General features: G+C 38.2%; 1 protein-coding gene across 2 annotated transcripts in view; it reads left to right on the top strand.

Moving 5' to 3' along the window:
* Positions 1 to 209: 209 nt before the first annotated feature.
* Positions 210 to 15,165, top strand: part of ME1 (malic enzyme 1) — a 274,752-nt gene continuing 259,796 nt past the window's right edge. The window contains exons 1-2 of one of the 2 annotated variants that reach the window (XM_078369643.1): positions 210 to 380; positions 8,082 to 8,156. In XM_078369643.1, the coding sequence (XP_078225769.1) occupies positions 303 to 380; positions 8,082 to 8,156 (153 nt within the window). In that variant the 5' untranslated portion in view covers positions 210 to 302. The remainder of the gene's footprint in view (positions 381 to 8,081; positions 8,157 to 15,165) is intronic. The other variant, XM_002746772.6, reaches the window with a different exon arrangement.

The raw sequence follows: 15,165 nt of genomic DNA, 5'->3' as shown, positions 1-15,165 counted from the left end.
CACCAGCAGCGCTGCCAGGGCCTCGCTCTTCCTCCTCCTCCTCAGACGCCGGCTCGGATGATCTCCTGCCGTGACTCAGCGCTTCTCGCAGCCTGCCCTGCTGGGAACACCAGCTTCGCTGGGGCCCCTCCCGACGCGTCCACCTCCTCTCGCCACCCACACCCGCCCCCAGCTGCTGGGCCTTTCACCGTGCGGCCGCCACCGCAGCTGCAGTCAGCGCCGGCGCCCCAGCAGCATCTACCGCCTGCACCACGCGTGCCGCCAGCCCCGGCCTGACCCCGCTGCAGAACCCGGCGCCAGCCATGGAGCCTAAAGTCCCCCGTCGCCGCCACACCCACCAGCGCGGCTACCTGCTGACGCGGAACCCTCACCTCAACAAGGTAAATCTGCAGGCCTGCCTGGCCGCCTATCAACTCCTCTCGCTCAGGGTCAGGCCTCGCCTCTCCGCCGCTCCCCTGGGACGGTTCCCCATGAGCAGCTGTGGCCTGGGGGACCGATAGTGATGGCAGGGCGGTGCTGGTGCCTCTGCACCTCGGCATCCCAGGTTAAGGATAGAGATAAAGGTGTAACTTGTTTACGATACTTTTTGGCAATTCTTCTCCAAAAACAAGAGCCCAGCCAAAGAAAGTAGTATCCAAGAGTGTGAATGGAGTGTTTTTTGTGAAGGTAGCAGGCAGGCTGCCAGGTCAGTCTCCGTATGCCACCTACTTACTGGCTGCACACAGTGTGGCAATTATTGGAGGTTGATAAAGTGAGAAGTGGCTCTACTGGTCCTGCCCAGACAGAAAAATGTACTGAGTACCTTCAGATCACTTTAGCACTCTGGAAATCCAAGTCCTCTCGGTTTCTAGAGTGACACGGTTCAGAGTCTGGGAATGCTTGGTGGGTGGCCTCTGCCTTGGACACTTTGCATGGCCTGGTAGAAGAGCTCTGTCCCAGACATGGGACTGTGGGTAAAGCCATATCTTTTCTTTCTTCTTTTTTTATTTTGTTTTTAATTTTGACTTCTGGAAGTTGAAAATTTATTTTGTTTAGACCTGCTCTCCTTTTATTAAAGGGGAATTCAGTGTACACCCTATTCAAAGACTCCTTTTTGGATCCGGGTAACACTTCATTTTCCTTCACTGGTGATGCACTGTAAACACTGGGGATCTCTCTCAAATAAAAAATACCTCCTAATTTATCATTTTGCTTCCACGATGTTATTTTACAGCCAGGTTTGTCTCTGGATTGTTCCTTGTGTGTGTGTGTGTGTGTGTGTGTGTGTGCGCGCGCGTGTGCGCGCGCGCGCTTGTTTTGGGCATTTCCTATTTATTCAGGACATTGAAAATGCCATCAGCACAGAGATCCATTTAGTTACTTTGGTTGTCTCTTTGGTGGACATGCTTTTTACATTAAGAACAGGAGCTCAGCTTTTTCCTGGTGGTGTTCCTGATAATTTGTTGATCATATTAATAGCTTAAAGACATGATTTATTTAGTAAGTTACAGTTAGTGTGAGTTTTTTTGTGTGTGTTTTGTGGTGACAAGCAACTTCTGCATCTCTACAGTTATGTGTTATCTGTGGTCATGTAGCATTATGAAATTGTAAGTAATTCCTACTTATTTCTTTCTTTAAAAAATTTAATTGCTAGTTTGATTTTTAAAATTATCTTTTATTATTCTGCAGGTTTGCCACCTATTTTCAGTAGAACAAAAGTAAAATTTGATGTGACAAAACTATTTGTGACTTATAGGTGTCACCTGCCTGCTGTAATTTATGGCCAAGTTGTGGGTTTACACTTAAGAAGGACTACATGAGTTGTATAACCTGTTTGATTTTCCTCATCTTGGGGGCAAGAGTGTCTATTAAGAGTGTGTAGATGGCATAGGTAATCCCTGAGCAAGAGTAATTATTGCCTTTACTATGATTACATCAAGAATTTATGATATAAAAATTCTTTTGACTCCTGTTCACAAGGTTACTAGGAATCAAGGATTAATTCCTACTTCAAAATAATGGTATCACAAAGATCTTCCATCAAAGATGAGATATAACATTAATATGTTAAAAGCACATTTTTGAATTTGTAATAATTGAATTTTTTATCTGCATTACATCAAATTGGATTCACAGTCCAGTGTACCAACTTTGAGTCAATCAGTGGCATAATGTTTTACTCAGTTCTGGGATAGTTATCTGGTGCCTTATGGAAGTAACAGAATTTCTTATGTATCATTGAAACCTCAGCCATGGGACTTTCTTCATTTGTCATATACTCAAGACCTCTAGGCTTTTAAGTTGCTAGTAGCCCAGGAATGTTTTGAGGTGTTTTTTTTTTTAAATTATTTTGGAATAACCGTTGGCTTTAAAGAGACAATGGTAGATTTTACTTTTTTCCAGCTACCCAGCCTGTCACATATCTTTTTCAACCACACTAACACAGAACTTCATTACTGTACCTTTGGGTAGCTGCAGCAACAGTTTTGCTGCTTTTTTCCACTGATATAGTTCATTCTACATGTAGGTATAGAAGAGTTACCTTCATTAATTAGCATTTTCTTCACTTTACTCTTCTATTATTTAAGCATTTATAGTATGTTATTATTTCCTGTCATGTTTAATGTAAAATCAGTCTGTCAGTTGGGTTTACTGTCTTCTCCAAATTTATCTTATTAGTTCCCAATGTAGGCTCCCACTTAAAATATATTTGCTGAATCTCTTAATTCTTTTCTTTTTGTGTGTAATTTCTACTATTATAATATCTTAGTTGATTTAATAATGATCTCTCTAAGGAAGCGTTTTCTAGTTATATTAGTCTTATTATTTGACACCTCTGTTTTTATGTATTCAGTTGTACTATATAATTTTTTAGACAAAGTCTTGCTCTGTCACCCAGGCTGGAGTGCAGTGATGCGATCTCGGTTCACTGCAACCTCCACCTCTTGGATTCAAGTGACTCTCATGCCTAAGCCTCCTGAGTAGCTGAGATTACAGGCGTGCACCACCACGCCCAGCTAATTTCTATATTTTGATAGAGACAGGGTTTCGCCATGTTGGCCAGGCTGGTCTTAAACTCCCAACCTCAAGTGATCCACCTGTCTTGGCCTAAGACTTCCAAAAGTGCTGGGATTACAGGCGTGAGCCACTGTACCTGGCCATAAGTTGTATATTTTTTCTCATTTCTTTGATTGTCATAGGGCAGGAGTGACAACATTTAGAACAGTATTTTGCTTAGTAGACATTAAATAAATGTTTACTTAATGAATGAATGAGCCATGTCTTTTTTTTTTTTTTTTTTTTTGTCTTTAAACAGAACTCACCTGTTTCCAGTGATAGTTTGGGCATTATCCTCTTTAAAATAATTTTGTGAAAATAAATTCACATTGAAATCTAAAGTTTAGTTGACTTCCTATCTCATTATATTATATGCTGGAATATAGTCAGAAAAGTTGGAATTTGGTTTAAGCTTGATAATCTCATAAAATTGCAGTTACTTGCTGGATAACCTAAGGGAGGTGCTTCATCTTGGTAAAATCAAAGTTAACAGTAGATGTGATATGAATTCAAAAATTTTCAAAAAACTTAAGAGAATTAGGATCTTCAGTTATAATGATTTATGTAGGATTCTAAGCCTATTTGCTTATACTAAAATATGCATCATTCCAGGTAGGATTTAATCAAGGCAATTGGGGAAGTAAATCTATCTCATGCTTAGGAAATTTAATATTTTTCTGTACATAGCCCAAACTATTTTTCAGTTGTTTATCTTTGCTGGTCTTATAAAAATGTCTCTAATTTACTGTTAGTGTTTTTTATTTTCAGGGATTTCATCTGATATAGATGAATTGTGTTTTACATTTTTTCTCAATAATTTTCATGTGACTAATAATATTTCAGAAATTTCCCTTCAGAATTAAAATTCTACACATAATAATCATGTTTATTTTTTATTTCTCAATTAGTTTATTTCCCTTTGCAATGGTAGAAAATACTAATTGATGGTTCTATCATAATTGTGCTTACATGGTTTCTTTATCTTAAGATTAAATAATAATAAGACCCATAAGTAAATCTCCAAAAGATACCACTCTTCCATATTTCAGGCAATTTGGTGTAGTATAAGTCATGTTTAAGAGTTATGTTTCAATGGAAAATAGTATTGTATCAAAGTTAATTTGGGTCAGCATTACTCACTTTTAAATCTAAAAAATGAGGTTTTGTAGATGTTTGCTTCCTGGAATGACAAGATCTAGTTGGCTGTGTTGTAAGGAAAAGAGAGAGAAATAAGTTTCATGACCATGAAGGAAAAGTACCTTAAACCTTTTTTTCTTCAATGTACACTAGACCCAAATGAATTATTTGGAAAATTTCATCCATCACAGTTCTCTAGAGTTGCCTCAGCAACATGAGAAACTGATTTATTATTTAAGATAGAATCCCACTTATATGAAAACCATGTACAGCCAGATGCCTCTGTCTATGTCTGTTACTTTGCTTTAGTTGAAACAACAGCAGTAGTATAGAATATCCCAATAACAAAATGTGTGCTGTAATAAGAAAGATGAGTTTGATATAACTCTTGAGAAAGGTGATATGGAGTTTAAGAAATATCAAAGAGAGGAATGTATTTGAGATTTTTCATTTTTCAGCTCTGATCTCCCTCTAACTTTTAGACAGGTAGAGGAGAATGTGATGTAAAGGAATGGACATTATAAAACTGTGCCTAGAAGCAATGAGCCCAAGTCCCAATTCTCCCAATTAGCTGTGTGATGTAGCATCTGGGAAGGTCTCTCTTGCTTCATCATCTCATGGTGGAAGGCAAGAGAGGGGATGACAGAGGGTGAGAAAGAGCAAGAGAGAGCTGAACTTGCTTTTATAAGGAACTTGCTATATATTGTAAGTCTTGCTTACAATAACAAACCCTCTCCTGCATTAACAACACTAGTCACCTTGTAAAGGTGACTCCCACCTCTTAATACAGTTGCATTGGAGATGAAATTTCCAACAAATGAATTTTGGGCGACACATTGAAACCATAGTAGGAAGTCAAGTAATATAATAATGAATAATGTTCTCTAAAAACATGAGACTGTAACTCCTAGAGTTTTGTATTAATGTACAAACCCTAGATTTAAAAACACTGGTATTATTTTTTTTCAATAATCAGATTATGGTTGAGTAAGAACATCAGCAAAAGTACTTGTGTGTTTGATATGGTTTTTTTGTGTTTCTACCCAAATCTCATCTCATCTTGATTGTAGTTTCCAAAATCCCCATGTGTCATGGGAGGGACCCAGTGGGAGGTAATTGAATCATGGGGGTGGTTACCCCATGCTTCTGTTCTTGTGCAAGGAGTGAGTTCTCACAAGATCTGATGGTTTTATAAGAAGCTTTTCCCCCTTTTGCTCCTTCTTCTTCCTGCGCCACCATGTGAAGAGGATGTGTTTATTTCCCCTTCTGCCATGATTGTAAGTTTCCTGAGGCTGCCCCATCCATGGTGAACTGTGAATCAATTAAGCCTCTGCGTTTATAAATTACTCAGTGTCTCTATGTCTTTATTAGTAGCATGAGAACAGACTAATACAGTGTTCATATCAATGTTAGTAATTATGTTATGAGGCCAGGTGTGAAGGCTCACACCTGTAATGCCAGATGTGAGCCACCTGGGAGGCCAGGGTAGGAGGATTGGGAGCCAGGAGTTCAAGACCAGACTGGGAAAACTCCACCTGGGAGCCCAGGAGTTCAAGACCAGACTGGGAAACATGTCAAAACCCCATCTTACAAAAAAGAAAAAAACATACAAAAAACTGGGCATGGCAGTGTGCACGTGTAGTCCCAGTTACTTGTGTGGCTGAGGCAGAAGGCCACAATAAGCCATGATCACACCCACTGCACTCCAGCCTAGATGACAGAGTGAGACCTTGTCTCAGAAAAACAAAACAAAGCAAAACAAAACAAAAACCTTAGAGATATAGAGGCTGAAGGAGTTCTAAGACTGCCATTAGAATATTAGGTATTGGCCCTTTAAGCTTAGAATATATTAAAATACATTTAAATTGTCTTTTCAGAGTCTTAAGATAGCCATCTAATAAGTCCAGAAGAGAAGCCATAGAATAAAATCAACCCTGCCAACACATTGATCTTGGATTTCTATCTTCCAGAACTTTAATAAAATAAATTCCTGTTTAAGCCACCCAGTATGTGGTGCTTTGTTGTGGCAGCCCTAGCAAACTAATAATATACTTATGTAATTGAGGTAAAATTTCATAATATAGCACTCTCCCTTGCTTTGTTTGGTTGACATTTCCTGGACTTTGATAGGAACATGTAGGTGAGAAGCAGTACTGATCTAATTAGTCAGGTTTGCTTGTAGCCATTGTCAATTTCTGATAATCTCTGTCTTTTGATTTGTGTGTTTAGACCATTTATATTTAATGTAATTATTGATACACAGAGAGTTAAACAGATTTTTATCACAGGTATCTGTTTCCCTTTCATTCCTCTATTTCTTCTTTCCAACCTGATTTTTTATTGCTTAATTTTTTTTTTAATTGAGACTGGGTCTTGCTCTATCACCCAGGCTGGAGTGCAGTGGCATGATCTCAGCACACTAAAACCTCCGCCTCCTGAGTTCAAGCTATTCTGCCTCAGCCTCCTGAGTAGCCTGGATTATAGGCACATGCCACCACACCCAGCTAATTTCTGTATTTTTAGTAGAGATGGGGTTTCACCATGTTGGTCAGGCTGGTCTCAAACTCCTGACTTCATGATCCACCTGCCTCAGCCTTCCAAAGTGCTGGGATTACAGGCATGAGCCACCACACCTTGCCTACTTAAATATTTTTATTATTCCATTTTGATTTATTCAGTGAGTTTTTGAAAATATTTCTTTGTATAGCTTGTTTTTAGTACTTTTTCTGGTGATTTTGATACACATACTGAAGTTTTCACAGTCAACTTAAAGTTAAAATTTTACCACTTCAATTGAAATACAGAAATCTTACCATTATATAGGTCTCATTACTTTCCTCTATTTATATTGTAGTTATATGTATTATATTTTCTTATATCTTTATACATGTATTACATAAATATTTTTAGAATGATAATTCAATGTAATATTTATAACTTCTTTTATGTGGTAGAGTCTTGCTCTGTTATCTAGGCTGGAGTGCAATGGCATGACCTCCTAGACTCAGTCCATCCTCTTGAGTATCTGAAACTCCAAGTGCATACTATCATGCCTGGCTAATTTTTGTATTGTTTTGTAGAAATAGCATTTTGCCATATTGTCCAGGCTGGTCTCAAACTCCTGGGCTCAAGCAATACTCTCACCATGGCCTTCCAAAGTGCTTGTATTACAGGTGTGGCCTATAACTTTTATTTATTTTTTATTTATGTTTTTGAGACAGTGTCTTGCTTTGTCATCCAGGCTGGAGTGCAATGGTAACATGACTCACTGCAGCCTTGACCTCCTTGGCTCAAGGGATCCTCCCACCTTAGCCTCCTGAGCATCTGAGACTACAGGCACATGCCACCACTCCTGGATAATTTTTATATTTTTTGTAGTGACATGATTTCATCATGTTACCACGACTGGTGTCAACCTCCTGAGTTCAAGGTGTCTGCCTACCTCAGCCTGCCAAAGTGCTGGAATTACAGACTTGGGCCACTATGCCTGGCCCTAACTTTTGTTTTTAACTGTCACATGTATTTTAAAGAGTTTAAGAGGGAAAGGATAATTTCTGTTGCTCTTGTTTCATTCCTCATGTTCCATGTTTGTTTTGGGGTATCATTTCCCTTCATTTAAAGAATGTCGTTCAACATTTTTTTAGAGCAGATTTGCCAGAAACCAGTTGTCTTAGTTCTTATTCCTCTAAGAATTTGTTTTACCTTCATTTGTGTAGGTTATTTTCAGTAGTTATACAATAATGAGTTGACAATTCTTTCCCTTTAAGACCTAGAAAAGCCATTTCTCTTCCTCCTGCTCTTTCCTTTTCCTGATGAGAAATCTGAGGTCATTCAAGTTCTTATATGTTTAAAATACATTGGTTTTCTCTGGATGTTTTAATGATATTTTCTTTATTTTTGGTTTTCAGAATTTTACATATAATGTTTCTGGGCTTGGAGGTTTTGGGTTTATCTTCTTGGGGTTTGCTGAGCTTCTTGATTCTGTAAGTATATGTCTTTTACCAAATTTGATATGTTTTCAGCCATTATTTCTCCAAATATTTTTTTCTTTCTCCTCTCTTTCTGGGACTCTGATGAAACAAATATTAGGCCTTTTAATATTGTCATAAGGCTCTGAGCCTCAGGTAACTGTATGATAGTATCAAAAGACCTACTTTTTTAAGGACTTGTTTTCTCTTTATTTTTGAAACTGATTTATTTCTAATGATTCAGCTTTAAGTTCACTGACACTTTCTACTCTCATCTCAATTCTGTTCCTGAGCCCATCTGATAAATATTTTATTATAATTATTATATTTTTAAGTTCTAAAAGTTCAATTTGGCATAGCTTTTATTTCTTTGTCAATACTTTCTTTCCATTTAGTTAAAAAGACTTTGCCTTTATGTTTTTAGGCATGGTTATAATAAGTAATTTTAAGTCTTTGTACATTGTACAAAAATTTCAAGGTCTGACATCTCAGGATTGGTGTTTGGTTATTTGTCTTTTATTTTCCAAGTTAACTTTTTCCTGTTTATTTCTATGTTTAGTAATTTTTAAATCTATTCTGGACATTTGCATATTATGAGATTCTAGCTGTTGGTTAAATCTTAAGGGAATACTGTTCCTTTTAGCTTTAGTGGTCACTCAACCTGGTTAGGTAATTTTGCAAGTTGGACCCACCTGTGGCCTGTGGTTTTGATATCAATTTGGTTTTCAAAGTCTGCTTATTTGGATTTGTCCACTATGTGTACCACCCATTGAATAGTGTGGGATCTATGCAGTAGTCTACTCCATAGTTTACTTCTCAAAACTTTTGGTATGCTGTTTAAGGTCAGATCTATGCACATTTAGCTCAAAGGTGAATGTAGAAGTTTATATACAACTTTATGGGATTGCTCTCATGAGTTCCCTTTTTCTGTCATCTCTCTGATACTTTATGTTTCCATGAGGACCCTTTTTCCAGTCCTCTGGCCAGAAAACAGGGCCTTTGTTTTCCTGCCCTGCTGTGTATTTCCTTCAGATGTGTTTACATCTGAGGTCATGTGATTGGAAGACAGGGAGAGAAAGGTGCAACAGGCGTTTAACCCAAGATCTTGAGACCAGGTTTAGATCCTCTGGTAAAAAGAATGATTCCCTTACTTTAGAATTTTAGGCATCTGTCATGGTTATTACTTCTGACATCCCTGTGGGATTACCTGGGAGTTGGGACCAGAGAGGATGGAAAAGAATTCTGGATGTTCTTTCGTCCTCCTCTGACCTTCCAAGAGTCCCCTTTCTGATTCTTAGTCTCTTGACACTCTGTACATAATCAGTTGCACTTCCAGCTTTTCTGCTACTTTTGAGTCAAGGCCAGTGGACTACAGCAGGGAGAGAAAAAAAAGTCAGGCCATATTGGAGGGAAAAAAATGCCAGGAAACGTAATCTGGTTTTGTGGTACTTTAGGTTCTAATCTTCTTCGTTAGTTCTTCTGCTACCATTTATTTTTCAGTCTTTAAATAGCTGCTCAATGCATTCTATACAAGGATTATTGTTGGATTCAGTGGGAGAGACAAAGTATACTGTAGCCACCAATTTGCACAGAACCAGACCATTAGGTTGTTATTTTTAAGGTGTGAATGTGTGAAACTAAATCTAACTTGATTTTAAGTTCAGAAAAGAAAAATACCAGGGAACTGGCTCTAAAATGTATACTCAAAAATTTCCCCATTTTACTGGGTAGATATTTGGTATACAAATCAATATTAATAATAAAGATTATTGTGTGGAAATGGTTCATGTAAGATATACACTCTATACATAATTTATAAAATTTCTGTGTTTTAAGGATTTAGAAAAAAGTTTTGCCTTTTTGATCTCTACATACCTTATTTCTGCCCTTCTTTGTGCTGTGAAGGAGAAAATACACTGAACAGAAATTATGAGGTTCAAAATTTCTTTGGGGATCCCTCTTCTGGCTTTGGAGCCCCCTCCCTGTCTCTATACAGGGGAGCTCCTTCCTTCTTTCCTTCCTTCCTTCCTTCCTTCCTTCCTTCCTTCCTTCCTTCCTTCCTTCCTTCCTTCCTTCCTTCCTTTCTTCCCTCCCTCCTTCCTTCCTTCCCCACCTTCTTCCTTGCCTATTTAGCTCTCCACTCCTTAAAAAAAATTTCTTTGTGGATGTGGGAAGAAGTGTTCTACTGGTTTGCATTATAGATTTATCTTTTAACACAATTGCTCCTGGGTATTAGAATGTAGTAGGTATTTTGTAATAATTTGTTGAATGGATGAAACAGGGATAATGTTTGAAGTAACATTCTGTTTTACCTTGCAGATACTGCTGTAGTTAACATCCTACATTGTGGGATAAATGCAGAATAACCTCTTTTATATGCTGTTGAATGCGTGCTGGAGAATCTCTTTTCCTTATTGAGTGTAAGGATGACCAGTATATCATTTAGGATTAGGTTTTGCTATATATAACAAAAAAGCAAAATAACAATGAGTTAACTAAGATAAAACTTAATTAAAATAAGGTGTTTGGTGGGTCCACAAAGTCATCAGGAACATAGGCTTCTCTATTGCTGTGCTGTCATCTTCACAATCACTTCATGGTCCTGAGTATGTAGGTCTAAAGATACTACCTACAGACCGGGCACTGTGGCTCATGCCTGTAATCCTAGCACTTTGGGAGGCCAAGGCAGGTGGATCATTTGAAGTCAGGAGTTTGAGGACAGCTTGGCCAACATGGTGAAACCCTGTCTCTGCTACTTGGGAGGCTGAGACAGGAGACTCGCTTGAACTCAGGAGGTAAAGTTTGCAGTGAGCCTAGATTGCAGCACTACATGCCAGCCTGTGTAACAGAACAAGACTCCGTCTTAAAAAAAAAACAACAAAAAAACCACCTATGCAATCCAACATGGCTGCTGGAAGAAATGAGAGAATTACAAGAAGGCCTGCTTTTCAGTGGAGTCCCCCTTCAGGAAATGTCTTTTATTTAATGCATTGTCACCCCAAATAATATTAGTATTCTGTTCGTGGGAACGAAGAGGGAAACAGATGTTGTGGTAGGCGATTAACAGTCTCTACCATAGCCAGAGCTACCAGAAACAAAAGGACTGAGATGTAATCAATGTAAATATTAAATATGAATATAATATTCTTAGAGATTGAGAGGAATGGTTCTTAATATTTTAAAAATAGTCTTATAGATTCATTGTATAAAAATAAGAAGATATGGTCGGGCGCGGTGGCTCAAGCCTGTAATCCCAGCACTTTGGGAGGCCGAGGCGGGTGGATCACGAGGTCAACAGATCGAGACCATCCTGGTCAACATGGTGAAACCCCTTCTCTACTAAAAATTACAAAAAATTAGCTGGGCACAGTGGCACGTGCCTGTAATCCCAGCTACTCAGGAGGCTGAGGCAGGAGAATTGCCTGAACCCAGGGGGCGGAGGTTGCAGTGAGCCGAGATTGCGCCATTGCACTCCAGCCTGGGTAACAAGAGCGAAACTCCGTCTCAAAAAAAAAAAAAAAAAAAGAAGAAGATATAAAAATGTGAAAAGTTTGTCTGCCACTTCTGTGCCTGGGCTAGCTTGTTCCCCTTCCCAGAGGCAACTACTGTTGCCAGTGACCAGTGTTTTCATTATATACTACAGATATTGTATGAAGTATTTTTTAACTTAATTTTCATAAATTAAAATGTCATTTATACAGGGCATATATCAGATATGCCCTTATTGTGGTAGATAGAAAATAATGTTATAAAGAAAAATGTTTCAGGTGGGAGTATGGCTGTGAATTTTATAGAGACACTGAAAACAGATTGAGAATCATGATATGAGGTTGAATCATCTATGATTCGCCTGGTAGTCTGAACCTGGTTCTGAAGAATTGGTCTACCCACCACTTTTTTTTTTTTTTTAAATCTGAGCTAGCCTTATGTGTTGGTTCTTTAATATGGTGAATGATAAACATTGCAGGTTGACTGTTGCTAAACTCACTCACAACATTTTTATGAAATGGAATAAATAGTCAGGAAAGGTGCTGGGGCTTCCCATTACTCTTAGGATAGTGTTTGAAACTTCTTACCTGGTTAGCTAGAACTTGCTCAGGTTTCTACCTGCCTTTCTAGTGCTCATATTTTATTATTTTCTCACAGTCAGTGCAGTTTCCTTCCCTCTCCTTTCCCTAGGAAGCTAAGCTTTTATGCATTAGGCTTTATGTCCATACTGTTTCCTCTCCACCTGCCCCCAACTTTTCACCTGGTCAACTGCTACTCTTTCTAGTCATCCTTCAGATTGCATTTTGACATTGCTCCTCAGTGAACTCTTTCTTTTTTAACTGCCTAAATTATCTTAAGTTTTTTTTTTCTTTTCCCTATACTTATCACAATTGTTATAGTTATTTGTGTAGCTTTTCATATAATATCCCGTTAAGCTCTTTATATCATAAGCCTCATGAGACTATTGACCATACCTAACAAGACAAGATACTGTTTCATTGGAGTAGTGCCTGTATGCATTGTAAACATTCACTCAACGATACCTGTGAACATGATGATTAATTTTATCTGTCAACTTGCTTAAGCCATGGGGTGCACAGGCATTTGTTCAAACATTTATAGTGTCAGTGAGGGTGTTTCTGGATGAGATGAACATTTAAATTGAGTAAAGCAGATTGCCCTCCCTAATGTGAGTGGGCTTCATCCAATCAGTTGAAGGACCAAAAGGCTGAGTAAGAGGGAACTTCTCCTGCCTGACTGTCCTGAAGCTGGGACATCAATATTTTCCTGACTTTGGACTCCAACTAAAATGTGGGCTTTTCCTGGGTCTTGAACCTCCTGGCTTTCAGAATGGATCTACACCACTGCCATTGGCTCTCTTGGGTCTCTGGCTTGCTGGCAGCAGGTCATTGGACTTGTCAGCCTCCATAATCATGTGAGCCAATTACGATATTTCTCTCATAATAAATCTCTTCATATATATGAAAGTTCAGTTTCTTTGAAAAACTGACCTTCCATAAAGCAACTGTAAAAGGAGAGAGAAAACATTTCTGAAAACCTCCACAATGGATCTGAAGCAAGAAAGCCATCTTGTGGTGTTTCTGGGAATATCATGTCTGAGGTATATATCCCTTAAGAAACTGAAGCGTAATTCTCTGCGAGAGTCCTTAACATATTTTGTGCCAAAGACATAAAAGGTGGAAAGTTGATGAAGTCTGTGGACTCCTTCAAGCAATGATTTTAAATAAATATATACATAGAATTACAAAGGAAACCATTTGTAATTAAATATGGATATCAAAATATTGACAAATTAAGTATATCTTACAAATGTGTATTGCAAGATATATTCCTCTTTATTGAAGACTTATATAGCAAGATACTATATTTAAATATGGACATTTTAAAGTAAAGTTTTTTTTTTTAAAGAGATTAGTATGAAGGTTGTCTGCATGACTAGTCTGTGTGCCTGCTCATGTTACTAAGTTTGTCAGGCACAGTGGCTCATGCCTGTAATCCCAGCACTTTGGGAAGCTGAAAGAGGAAGATTGCTTGAGGCCAGAGGACAGGAATTTGAGATCAATCAGGGCAACACAGTGAGACACTGTCTCAAAAAAAAAAAAAAAAAAAAGCCAGATGTGGTGGTGTAGGCCTATAGTGGTATATGTCTATAGTCCCAGCTACTCAGGAAGCTAAGGCAAGAGGATTGCTTGAGCCCAGGAATTCAAGGCTGCAGTGAGCTATAATTATATTACTACTCTCTATCCTCAGCAATAGACTGTCTCTAAACAAAGCAAAACAAAACAAAACCTTATTGCAGATCTAAAGCTACAGTAATTTCAAAGTAATGAAGGACATGAATGCTATTTCAAGATATATGCCACAGATGTAACATAACATTAAAATATTTGTTATTTCTGTTATGACAAAGATACCACAACAGGTGTCTTTTTTTTTTTTTTTTTTTTTTTTTTTGAGACAGGTTTCACTCTGTCACCTAGCCTGAAGTGCTCACTCTGTCACCTAGCCTGAAGTGCAGTGGCACAATCTTGGCTCACTGCAGCTTTGACTTCCAGGGCCAAAGAGATCCTCCCACCTCTGCCTCCTGAGTAGCTGGGACTACAAGTGCATGCCACCACACCCAGCTATTTTTTTTCTATTTTTTGTAGAGATGGTTTTGGGGGGCATCTCACTGTGTTGCCCAGGCTGGTCTTGTACTCCTGGGCTCAAGTGATCCTTCCGCCTTGGCCTCTCAAACTGCTGGGATTATAGGCATGAGTCACTGTGCCTGGCCAGGAACTACTATTAATATGTCTCATGTTGATTTCATTTAAAATGGAAGGAAATACTAAATCTCATAGATTTTGTGAAAAAGATGTCCATGCTCAGGCCTCCTTAATTACTCATCCATGCCTTGAGGATCTGTGATTAGGTCTGTGAACCTTAGGTTAAAAACCTCGATAGGGAGCTAAATTGATTCTTCACCAAAAGCACTGACCTAGGGACTCTGAAAACTGATTCTTAAATTCAGAGGCTTTCAGACAGTACTGGAATGTGAAGAATAAAAGTCAGTATTCACTGAGCACGTGCATATTAATGACTTTATTTTTAAACTTAGTAACATAGGTGTTAAGAACACTTTAAAATTTGCATAGGATGAGAAAATGCCTGGTCTCATTTTTTCTTCCTAACAACCCAATGACACACACATAACATATACTATGTGTTCAATAAATAGTTGATTAACCTTATTTAGTAGATGCAAAAATTGGAACAAATCTCCATTTAACCCTTAACACCTTAAATATTTTCTCAAAATCAAGTGTTAAGTAATATCTACTTGTAACTCAAACTTGACAAATGGTATGTCCTTCAGCCTTATGTTGCTCTTCAGTCATATTTGTTGGTTAAGTGTGCATCTAAATTTCTAGTGTATGGATTATTATAATCTATTAAATACCAAAAATCTACTGAATAAGCTACCTACAGCAAGTAATTGTTGGTCCTAAAATGTCGCTAGTGTCAAGATTGAGAA

This window comes from Callithrix jacchus, chromosome 4 (assembly GCF_049354715.1).
Source record: "Callithrix jacchus isolate 240 chromosome 4, calJac240_pri, whole genome shotgun sequence".
Classification (NCBI taxonomy): Eukaryota; Metazoa; Chordata; class Mammalia; order Primates; family Cebidae; genus Callithrix; species Callithrix jacchus.
This window is presented reverse-complemented; position numbering and strand designations above follow the sequence as displayed.